This window comes from Suricata suricatta, chromosome 2 (genome assembly GCF_006229205.1).
Source record: "Suricata suricatta isolate VVHF042 chromosome 2, meerkat_22Aug2017_6uvM2_HiC, whole genome shotgun sequence".
In the NCBI taxonomy this organism is placed as follows: domain Eukaryota; kingdom Metazoa; phylum Chordata; class Mammalia; order Carnivora; family Herpestidae; genus Suricata; species Suricata suricatta.
In genome coordinates, this window is record NC_043701.1 from 7,367,346 (window position 1) to 7,380,028 (window position 12,683).

General features: G+C 43.3%; 1 protein-coding gene across 1 annotated transcript in view; it reads right to left on the reverse strand.

Annotated features, from left to right (window-relative positions):
* The window catches only part of CNTNAP2 (contactin associated protein like 2), a 1,359,261-nt gene that overhangs the window by 249,219 nt on the left and 1,097,359 nt on the right, over positions 1–12,683 (reverse strand). Inside the window, exon 15 of the mRNA XM_029921999.1 lies at positions 707–877. Within this exon, the coding sequence (XP_029777859.1) occupies positions 707–877 (171 nt within the window). The remainder of the gene's footprint in view (positions 1–706; positions 878–12,683) is intronic.

A 12,683-nucleotide genomic window follows, 5' to 3' on the forward strand; every position in this document is an offset into this window, starting at 1 on the left:
AAAGTTCCTTTGCATGACACGATCCTGTGTCTATGCTATTTCCTTAACTCATACAGATGTTCATTTTTATCATCCCTCTTTTCCTTATTGTATTATTCCTTCCAGTATCTTACTCCTGGTCGCTTTACACAATCCTCTGTCTCCTCTTAATGATGTATTCTTGGAAAAGAAATATACACATAGGGGCATCTGGGTGACTTGGTTGAGTGTCCGACTTCAACTCAGGTCATGATCTCACAATTTGTGGGTTTGAGCCCTGCGTCGGACTCTGTGCTGACAGCTCAGAGCCTGGAGCCTGCTTTCGATCATGTATCTCCCTCTCTCTCTGCCCCTTGCCTACTCATGCTCTGTCTCTCTTTCAAAAATTAAATAAAAGTATCTAAAAAAGTAAAAAAAAGAAATATACACATAAAGAAGTTTGGAACATGCACTCTTCCCCCGTGTTACCAGAGTAATTTATTCTCTCATTTCTTCCTTGAATGGCACTACTTGGGGATCTCTTAATGTGCCTGCTTCCTGGGGAGCAATCTGAGGGTGGGGGGCCAAGGTCTTTCTCACGTTTGTGTAGCTGCTTTCCAGCATCATCTCTGGAACAAAGGAAGCCACTGATGTTTGGATCCAATCAGATTATATAATCAGGGTTAGGACCACCCTGAAGTGACAGGAGAGGAGGCCATTCACGAGTTGACAGAGAGTTTATACTCACATTTCAGTTCCAGTTTGATGAAATCTGTGTTGCCCAAGTTTTCAAGAAACACTCCTCGGGGGATTAATGTTTTGAAGTAGAAAGAAATGTCGGCGCTGGTCTCCCCTTGGAATGTGGAGAAGTGCAGGTAGGATGATGGGTTTGGGAAAGAGGCAGCATTCCAGTAATTCCCTGTGGAAGGAAACAAAACAAAACAGAATGATGTGTACCTTGATCACAGGAGTAATAGAAAACATAGCTATTTCTTAAGTTTTAATGAATTTCCATTGGCAATAGCCCTTGTTTCCTTTAATTTTGCTGAACATCATGGCACAGAATTCCCATGGACTTATTTACAACTTTCTGAAAGTTCTATGCGTGTGTGTAAGAACATGTTGTACTCATGACTGACAGCTGGGGTTCCTATCAAGAGCAGCCTTGGAGGGACTCTAGGGGGTAAATGCCACTAAAGGGAAAATGGAGAGCAGCCCCTGGCACCACCAGGTGGGAGTTCAGGTGATGTTTTGAACTTGTGATGTTTTGTACTGGTGGCTTGGGTTTGGTGAAAGAAGCATCTGGGCTAGACCTAGAGGGACAGAATAGGAATGGGGTCTCTGGTGTTCTGCTCTTACTTCTCATCCACATTTGTCTTTGAATAACCAGCTCCTGCTCAGAATTGGGTACAATGTAGGGGAAGCAGAGGCCAAGGAAAAGGCAAGAAGACCAAGCCAGTCATTTCCCCACATTCCAAATCTCTAGAGGCTAGTTGCCATTAAGGAATGTCTCCCTCTGTCAACCTCTTCCTTCCTGGGGACTCCAGGTGAGTACAGTGTGGGGTGCTGAGCTGAGGGCTCTCCATCAGCCTCTACCCTTGAACTCATGGTGAAGACATGGTTGTACACCACTCCCTCATTGCTTGATAGTAGCCAGTGACCCCAGGAGAAAAGCAGTTCACAGGACATAATAAAAACACCAAACTCTATGACTCACATTCCATTAGAACAGATGGACCAAGAATTTAATACAACCAAGAGCTTACTCTTGACTTTATCTTCAGGAGAGAAATTCCTTTGGTTATGCATGTCTCTGAGTATGTTTACTATCACTACTAAGGACAAGAATACATAAGCATGTGTTAAAATAGCTACTGAAGTCTTTTCCTTTAGTACAAAACTCATGTTAACATCACCAGGTTAGGCCCAAGATGGAGTCACTCATGTTAAGCCTCACTTTGGCAACCCAAAACTTAGTTTCTACATCCTGTTCTTCTAGAAAATGAAAGCCCAAATGAACTGATTCGCTTTTGTCTGCTCAGCACAAGTTACCGGATGTGGTTCTAAGTCTCCCCTTCACTCCATATAAGGGAAGTAACCTGCTTTTAGCCAATCAGCAAATGCCCAGTGCAACTTCCTTTCTCCTGCTCACCTCTGTCTGTAAAAGTCACTTGCCTTGTATGGCTCTCTAGAGATATTTTCTATCTGCTAGATCGGATGCTGCCCGATTCATGAATTGCTGACTTAAAACCCTACAAGGTCAGCAAATTGTCTGTGGAAAATTTTCTTCTAACATCGGATTTTTTTACTTTTTACTGATTTTTGTTCTATCTTTCCTTCGAAGAACACAATTAATCAAGTTTACTCTAATAGTTTTCATAAACTACATTTTTTCTTTCTTTCATGCAAATTACTCACATATGAAACATTAAGTTCAACTGCAATTCTTAAATAAAACTACTTTTATGTTGGTACTTAAACCATAATATTATTATATTTAAAACATTTCTTAAATGTTTTATTTTTTTTTTTTGAGAGAGAGAGGGGGGGGTGTGAGTAGGGGAGGTGCAGAAATAGAGGGGGATAGAGGATCCAAAGTGGGTTCACACTGAAAGCAGAGAGCCTGGTGTGGGGCTTGAGCCCACAAACCATGAGATCATGACCTGAGCCGAAATTGGATGCTTAACTGATTGAGCCACCCAGATGCCACAAAAACCATAAATTTAAATTAAATATAAAATGTTGTTATATTATGAGATATTAAAATGCCTTCTTATTTAAGCAATGTTATTTGTTTTCATTCTTAGAGATGTCTAGGATAGAGTGACATCTAGATAAGTAAATGCCAATTTTTACCAGCATGCCAGCACAAAATATGTTTGTAAATGTCTTCATTAATGTAAAATGGTGGTGGTGGTTGAATCTATTATTTAAGGGTCCCAAAAATCTTAGTGCGGGTTTCAGCTTTTATTTTTAATAGCTACATCACAACCTTCAGCAGAAGAAAAAAAAAGATTAGTTTCCTCTTGTGAAAGAAGAATATGGTATGATATTGGTTGGAATGATACATGAAAAGAAGGAATCTTAATTACCGTTTAGGTTGCTATCACCCAAGGGCTAAGTCCTCTTCCTGGCTCAAGATGTGGCTGAGTATCTCCTGAGGGGACTTTGGGGACTCACGTTTCCCTGGTGGAATGAGAATGAAGGTCTCACAAGATAAAACCTAAATCAAACTAGAAGTTGCAGCCCTCCCACCAAGGAGAGTTCTAGAAGGAATGAAGCCCTGTCCCCAGAGCCAGCAGGATTTGGCTCATTCTAATTGGGTGGGAGCCCTGTAACAACAGAGGGGCCCCAAGGATCAGAGTCCTCAGCCATGCTTCAGCCTGAAGCAAAGCAATTCTGGCTCTTTAGGCTGAATCCCCAGGACATGAAAGTAATTAACATTTTAAAGTTTCATTCCAATCAAGTGCATTCCCGTTTTCTGAGGTGGTGATGTATTAACAGAAGGGCAGTTGTCTGAAATGATTCTAGAAAAAGGAAAGCTAAAAGTAAAACATGTCAGTATTTATTTGAGGTCCAGTGCTGGTTATTCAGACAGAAATATCCCTCGAGAGGAGAAGGGCAGTTCAATCAGTTATTCCAGCTTGATGAAAGGTCCCCACAGACCACAATTCCATTTGTTCTAATTCTCTGCTCACTAAGCAACTTCGAACTAATTTGGCCTTTTGAATAGACATATTCACAGGGAAATTGAGCCTGGTGCAAACGGTGGTTACCAGTCACCCTTCCGGAAATGTCTGGGATATCACACGTTATCTTTTGGAGTTGTCACTTGTATGCTCCAAGTCTCTGGATGAACTAAGTTCAAATTCTTGACCAGCAATAAATAGTGAGGACTTTCTGGGGACCTGACTGGTGGTGTCAGAGTGGAGCTGTCCACCAAGGGGGTGCTGAAGGAAAGCCATGAGGCATAAACAGAGGACTTTAGAAATTCTATTTATTTTTTAAAACCTATCCCTTAAAAGATCTATTTTAGTCATACCTTATTTTTAAAAAAATTTTTAACATTTATTCATTTTTGAGGGACAGAAAGAGACAGAGTGCAAACAGGGGAGGAGCAGAGGGAGAGGCACAGAATCTGAAGTAGGCTCTAGGTTCTGAGCTGTCAGCACAGAGCCCGACGTGGGGCTTGAAGTCATGAACCATGAGATCATGACCAGAGCTGAAGTCAGACGCCTAACTGATTGAGCCATGCAGGCACCCCCAGTCATACTTTATAATGTACATAATACATGAGTACAGTGGTACATGATAGAATTGGTAAGTAAATATATTTATGGGCATGTGGGCATGAAAATTTTAATGAGCAGGGTAGGCAATGAGAAAGTTTGGGTGCTACTCCTTTCGACCTTGATGAATTTCTGTGAGGCCTGTTCTGATGAGTCTGTCGCCCAGTCTCTGGGATTTTTGGTAACAACAAAATACCGTGAGTGTTTTTTCCCTTTCTAGTGCTCATTGTGCTTTATGATGCAAGGAGCCTATAGCATTATTATTGTTTATATTATTCCCAACTGGCCATAAGCTCCTTGAAAGCTGGGAGAAAACCATTTCTTCATCGCTGTAATCTTTGGCCCCAGAACATAGTAAGTACTCAATAAATAATTATTAAATCAGTGAGTAAATGAATAGCCACCCTCTTGGTTATGTCCAATTCCAATGAAAGTCCTCATGGAACAAGATCTACTTTAAAGTAACCTGAGCACTGAAGATACTAACTAAACATAAGTAAAAGCTGATGCTGCATTAGCACCTCCTGATAACCAGATTTTGCCTCCTTAGCACACCACAATTGTTCTTATCTGTGGCTTGATTTCTGTTTTTTCCTACAACCAGACCTCACTGAAGAATGCCATGCATTTGCAAGGCTGATGGTCTCCTAACCTTAGTTAAGTTTTTTAAAATGTTTATTTTTTGAAAGAGAGAGACAAAGTGCAAGCTGGAGAGGGGCAGAGCAAGATGAGACACAGAATCCAAAGCACACTCCAGACTCTGAGCTGTCAGCACAAAGCCTGATGTGGGGCTCGAACTCACCAACCATGAGATCATGACCTAAGCTGAAGTTGGAAGCTTAACCGACTAAGCCACCTGGGCATCCCCTAACCTTAATATTATTGAAATTATTGCCATTTGTATTTGCTATAAAGGTCAGTGCTGTAGAGGATAAAGGGACGTTGGATGAGAATCTCAAGTTGGAAATAAGAGATTTTGCTGTAGGGTAAGGAGTGGTGTCTCACTTGGTGTGGACAGGCAAAAGTAGGCAAAGTTGGAAACTGGAAAGGAGACTGTGAAGCAGATCAGAAATAAATATCTGAGACAGGAGGGGCCAGTCAACAGCCACAGAATGATGAGGCAGGAAAAGGGGTCAATAACCCAGTGGAGGGCGGTACAACAGTAATCAAAGGCAGGGCAAAATGGTCAGCGTGAAGTTGAAGACTCTATCAGCTGGAAAATGACTCTGTCATGTGAGAAACTTTTTAAATACATCCTGGGCAAGGCCTCGCTCATCTCCTGTGGCAGGAGAACCAGGGAGGTACCTCCAGCTAGTGCAGGAGAGGGGGGCTGGGGTAGCAAACCAGATCTTGAGGATCTGCATCATCACTGCAAACCTCAGTGAATCATTAGCAGGAAATGCAGTGTCATATGTTCATCCAAATTCTTTTTAAGATTTATTATTAAAAGCAATTTTAATGTTTACTTTTGACAAATCTTTTGAGAGATATTTGTTTTTGAGAGAGAGAGAGAGAGAGAGAGAGAGAGAGAGAGAGAGAGAGAGAGAGAGTAAGCGAGTGTAAGCAGGGGAGGGACAGAGAGAGAGACACAGAATCCAAAGCAGGCTCCAGGCTCTGAGCTGTCAGCACAGAACCCGATGCAGGGCTCGAACTCACAGACCTCTAGATCATGATCTGAGCTGAAATCAAGAGTTGGATGTTTAGCCAACTGAGCCACCCAGGCACCCTGCCCATCAAAATTCTTTAACAGCCATTTACTTTAATCTCACCAATGATTATTTGGTATGGGATACTGACGTCAAAATTTCTAAGGATATTTTCTGCTGGGCAGTGTTAAAGAACTTCAATTTAAATTGGAACTGGAGGATATAAAATAGAAAATCTCACCCATGTGCTCTCAGGAAAATAAAACATAAGGACACACATACTTATTTCCCATAAATGTCTGATTTACAGAAATCCGATAATGTTGGAATTTTCTTCCAATAGGGAATTGGTCAGGGATTACTTCATAACAACCCAGGAAATTTTTGCTTATGGTTTACAGAAGCATGAACTAGAAATGACCCAGATTGGTTGGTCTGGAAAATAAGCCGAATTAGCTTTTTTTTGGTCTGACTGGACTGTTTTTGTCTGCTTGGGGAATTTTCAAAGCTGGCCTCTGTTTGTTTTTTATTTTAACAGATCTAACTGGACTTTCTCCTGTCTCCATCCCCTGCTCATAAATATAGCCTTCCCCAAACCCTCAACAGATGCCTGGAGCTTGCTACAGTCTGTGTGTCCCACATCGCAATTCCTCTGCTATTCCTAAATAAACTCTTTTGTGTGTGTGTGTGTGACAATTTTGAGCTTGCCTTCATTTACCTATTTTTTTAGGTCAACAGCAGCAATTAGTTTTAAGCCTAGGTTTAATTTCTCATTTTTTAAAAGTTTATTTATTTATTTATTTATTTATTTAGAGAGGGAGAGAGAGAATTTCAAGCAGGCTCCGTACTGTCAGTGCAGAGCCTGATGTGGGGCTTGATCTCAGGCACCATGAGATCACGCCCTGAGCCAAAATCAAGATTCAGATGCCTTGCCAACTGAGCTACTCAGATGCTCCAAGCCTAGTTTTAACTTCTGACCTTGGGTTACAGATACATAGTTTTAACAATCTCGTGGTGCTGTAAGGGATAAAGCAAAATGCAACTTCCTGTTCCAACCTCCTGTCCCAACCCAATTTCTTAGCAAGAACTCCTACACTTAACTCTTTCAGTTATATCCCTGTATTTCTAAAATATGTGTGTCGATATTTATTAATTTATGCATTGTATATATACTTGATTGACCTTCCCCAGATGCGAGATGAAGACTGAGCATTCTTAGAAGCCCATCTGCCTATTCCCTTTCTCCAGATTCTCCCAAATTAGCAAACTCACAGATTTTGGATTCTACTGAAATTCAATATTTACATTTTTAGGGCTCTGTATTATTCACTAATGAACTGACTAGTAAAATCTAATTATAGTTTCTTTTATTTGTATAATTTCTTTTGTTTCTCTGGAATCAGTAATTATCTATTTTTTTCACTGGCTTAGTTTTCTTTGTACCTGTCATAAATTCTCTCAGAATTCCTCAATACAGCTGTAAAACTCTTCCTACATGCGTTCCAACATTACACACACTGAGTGATCTAGTGGCCCCTTTTTGTCCCTTGGAAGTCGCCCTATGGCCTCTGACTTCCTGTTGTCAGGCTGACTGCCTCTTCTCCGGGTTGATGCCCGGGTCTGGTCCTGGGACCTTTTCTTGCCATTATTGCAGACCATCCTTCTGCTGCTCTTCACTATTAAATGCTCACATCGGAAGACCCCATGACTTTGGGTGCTCCCTCTTTCTGGGTTTCCACACTTACTTCCACAGGGACATTCTCCTGCAGCTTTGTGAGAAAAGGAATGCAGGAGGTTGATTTTCCAAATCCTTATTTTTCTGAAGAGTCTTTTTTCTATTTCCACATCTAACTGAGATGCTCCAGAAAATTATTCTGCCATGGAGTTATTAAAGGCATTTCATCACTATCTTCGAGCTGTCTGTGTTGCTATTGAGGAAGCTAATGCTTTCTGATTACTACATCGTGTATGTAACTGATGGGGTTCAGGACATGCTCCCCCCAATACAGCACCTTAGCATACTGCATATTTCCAGCTAAAGAAATGTAAGAAATGGTGGGTGTGGGAAGAACTCTTTAGCCCTGCCCTGAAGCAGGGCACGGACCCTCACGTGAGGTGCCCCCTCTCCCTGAGGAAAGGATCACCCTCACCTCGAAAGATAAAGAGATACTGAGGGGAATCACAACAGCCTTGCTGAGTTTCCCCCAGTTTACTACTTAGCTCACACGTGGTTCCATCACGTCTCAGCTCCTGTTGGGTAGGACAGGATTGAAGAAAGTGAACTGGGGTGTAACTGAGGCCGCACGGACTTCACTAGTCCTCTGTGAGCCTCACCGTCACCCCACCTTCCACTGACTGCTGTTCTAGAACCTGTTGGGGTTTGCTTCCCTTCTGTCTGTCAACTGTGTGGACTCAGGGAAGGAAGCAACGGGACATGTGATCCACTGGAGACGGTCCTGTGAGGGCAGTGGCAGCTGGAGCAGGGTGTGTGGGGGACGTGGGGTTGGGGGGCATGGTGGGGTGACAACAGGTGACCTCGGGGGGCTGCCCTGGTTTGTCATTTGGTGAAGGTTGCCATGGGCTGCTCCATATGCAGACTCCAGAGTCAGGGTCTGGCTGTATCACCCACACCCACTGGGTGACTCGGGACAAGTTTCTTGATCTTCCTCAATCTCAATTTCCTCATGCGTACAATGGAATAACACTGGCACCTCTCTTACTGGGTGTTGAGAATCACAGAAGATAATCCACAAAATGCATTTAGCAGAGGGCTGAGCACAATGGAAGTGTTCAACATATGTTACTACTGCTGTTAATACTACCAAAGGACATTAACCACTATGACTGATGGCTTTGGTGTCACCTGCGGTCCCTGGGGGAGGATAAGAAAGGAGCTTCCTTTCCTTAAACAGCAAGTCAGCAAGCTCTGAGCCCCCTCACATCCTCCCCAGCTTTCCCTACCCCAAGGATGAATTCTTTAAGGGGCAGCAGCCAACCACCCCTCACGACACTGACATAACCTCCAATTCTGACTTCTCCAGCCCGTCGGCTCAGACTCATACCCACATCCGCCATCTGTCCTGTTCGCCTGTCACCCTTCCACTCCCTGCTCACTGCCTTTCAACCCTGTGCCCTTCCCATTTCTTCACCTCCTCCGTGACTTACAAAAATCCCTTCAGGACACACAAATGGGAGTCACCTTGAGCCCTGGCGATGTGCCATATGCGTTTTTAGAGCAGCCACTGAATAAAAGTCCGATGAACAAGGCAGTGGGGGGAAGGGAGAAGATTGCACATGGACTCGCTGGCTGTGGTTGGGGTTTGGTGAGGTCACGGCAGCAGGTGTGCTCTGGATGCCAATGGCCTCCAGGTCCAGGAACCTCCTCAGAGCCACCCGGTGGCCCAGTCCTGGGACTGCACCAAGAATCACAGCCATAGCTTTCCTTTAAGTGGCAAGCACTGTCCAATGTGAATACTAGCGCTGAGGAGACTAATTACTCTGAAAAATTTTCAGTGACCCAAAGGTTAGAAATGTGAGTATTTGAGTTACGCAGGGAGCCTTCTATTGTTTACTGTGGGCTGGGTGCTATTGACAACAATAAGCCAGATGGCTTCATTTGCATGTAGATTTGAGTCTATTTGTAGAGGTGTCCTTATGGGTAGAAAAAAAGGACTTCCTTAATTAAACCATCTTGTGTATTCTGGAAAGGTAGAAGTAAGGTTTGTTCAGCTCCCAGCCTGATTTTACAGGGCAAGCCCAACCTGAAAATGAAGGGCTGTGAGGTAAAATGTTATTAGCTTGTCGAGTTTCACCCTCACCGGCAAACTTTTTCCACTGCTGCCACCCACAGGGCTTGGGGGAGGGGTCAGCGATGTAAATTTTTCACCCTGTGTCTCTTTGCCATTTGGTTTCTTCAGGAAAAAATGAGGACAGGGTCCCATAGAGAATTATAATAACCCCCCCTCCCAGGTCATGATGCTGAGGGTGTTTCCTGCACTGCTTCGAACTGACCAATAGCCAGATTATGGGGGGATGTGAAGAAACTGGCTTGTTCCTCATCGGTTGTGGAAACTCACATGCTAACTCTTGTCACTGGTGCATGTGAACAGAGTCGTACTAAGGAGGTAATTTTATCTTATTTTGCTTGCTGGTAACAGTTTTGTGTACTCAGATTTAAAAAAACCCTTTTTTTTTTTAATGTTTTATTTATTTTTGAGAGACAGAGCATGAGCAGGAAAGAGGCAGAGAGAGAGGGAGACACGAGATCGGAAGCAGGCTCCAGGCTCCGAGCCGTCAGCACAGAGCCCGACATGGGGCTCGAACCCACGCACAGCGAGATCATGACCTGATCCGGCGTAGGATGCTTAACTGATGGGCTACCCAGGAGCCCCATGTACTTGGATATTTGGAGGTGGGGAGCAGATCTAGAACTCTCCAGAGTCTCCACATTAGATCCCTCAAACTTTCCTTATTGGGGCCATTAGTTACGCCTGATTAGTTATCCTTGCTGTCATCTTAAGTATAATCTTAAGTATAATGGGATTCAGAGTTAAAAATTATTAACCGGAAGTGGAGAAATGAATAACTAGGTGTGTAATGGGAATATCTGTGCTCTCTGCTCTTCATTCAAATTTCTGTCTCAGGTAAACTCTAAAGGCTTCTGTGTGATGGATTCCAAAGAAGGAGGGACTAGCAAGCCTGATGTCTCGTACCCTGGCGAGCAAAGGATCGGGGAAGATCTGTTTGCTTTAGCAAAACTAAGGCTGTTGGAGGTTGGATGACAAATTTACATCCACTACACGCAGGCTGAAATTAAAAACATTTAACAAGTAATGTAACACACAGGAACGGTCACAGGAGGGCTACTCAGGGGACTACATAACTTTTAAATGCTTGCATGTCAGTCCCTGCTCTTCTTTCTTTTCCTGAGTGATTTCACTCCCTTTCATGATTTCTAGCACTAACCATACATCGACCAGTGATTTCGAAATTTATGCATACAGTTAGATCCCTACTATGAGTTTAACATTAACATATGGGTTTTTTATTAGACAGCTTTACTTTGACCTAGAAGTACTTCAAACTCTAAATGACTGCAAGTGAACATATATTTCTTCTGAATTTGCTCTACCTGCGGTATTCTCCACTTGGAGCTGTTCCCACTCTACCGCTTAAGCCAGAAACGGAGTCATTCCTCCATATCCAATAGACCCTCAAGGTCTGAGAACCTCACCTCTGAAATATCTGGTAGGTAGGTCCCTGCCTCAATTCCATTTGCTACCAGAGCTCAGGCCATCACCTCTTGCTTGGATGACGCACTGACTTTAGGCTCTGCTTCCAGTGTTGTTAAATTTTAAATCCAGTCCCTACAAAGCCAAGAGTGAGAGCTTTCCAAAAAGTACAGCTGATGGTTTCTCTCTCATGAATACAACCTGTCATCGTTCTGGATGCCGGTGGATGGAATACCTTACAAACTTCAGGACACGGCGTGTTAGGTGTAGACCTACTTCTTCAGTCTCCTTTCTCCTGAGAATGTGAGCTTGGCAACATGCAGATGCCATGACTTCCCAGCACCCCCACTGCTGTGGATGGACTCCATGGCTTTCTTCGCATGGCTTCCTCCTTCTGGATTATCCCTCTCTCCAACTTCCTCTTCCCAGCCCTCCGCACTCACACACCACATCTGGCCTGATTCCTTCTCCTCCTTTATGGAATACTTTCCCTGTATTCTTACGACATCTTGTATCTATCACTGCGCTCAACTTACCATATTATTATACTTGCTTTCACATGTTCCTCTACTCTGCTGGGCTAGGAACTTCACAGAGATTATATTTTCTGTTTCTTTCGACCTACAATATCTAGCCTGACACACAGAAGTGGGTGTTCAATATGTGTTTCTTGAATAAGTAAAAAAAGAAAAGTGTTCTTAAAAAAAGACCTGAACCATTGATAATCCCACTCCCAGCTCTTACATTCCTTGGTGACCATCTACAGTGCCCACCTTCTCCAGTTTCTGAATCAAAGAGTTATTTAGCCCATTCAGATGGAAGTTTTTCTTGGTTTGGTATTGTTTACTCGGCCTTTAAAGCATATTTAACAATTCCCTTCTTAGAGATCTAACATGCAGGCCCTCTTCAAAACCGTGGGGTCCTCAGCATGTACTCATGGTGGTCGGCAGTGGTTCCGAGGGCCAGCCCCCTGGGTGTCGCTTCTGTCTTTACAATGTCTCCCTTTGGTATCTCCGACCTCTTATCTTTTTCTCTCTCCCTACGATTGTAATTCATGCCCCAATACCATTAGCTCCCATTTTATCATCTGCCCCGTTGCGGTGAAGAATGGTCACAGCATAAATGTAAAAGACTGCAGCGTATTCAGCCACGCTCAGCCACTGCGCAGAGAGGGATCGCTGTAATGTGAGGCAGCCCTTACGTATTGATAGACTACAAACCCCCAGAGCCTCACATCCATAGAAAAACAGATTTTATGTAAAATCCATTAGGTGAGTAAAATGTGGGAAAAGGTGCCCATTTCAGCAGAATGGTGGATGCAAACATTTGAAACTGCTGCACACGGTGAGGTAATGGATTGATATGAGCCACACAATTATGTTACACAAATCAAAGTTTCCTTTTGGTGCTGTTTTCATTACAGGAAATAAAAAGATCCACATGTCCTATTCATAGATACTGTCGTTTTCCTACTGAAAACTACCACGTCCCCGAACCCTCCCCTTCTCTGCCCTCCCCATCTCCAGGAGCCTCTTAGTAAAGAAGGAAAACAACCCATG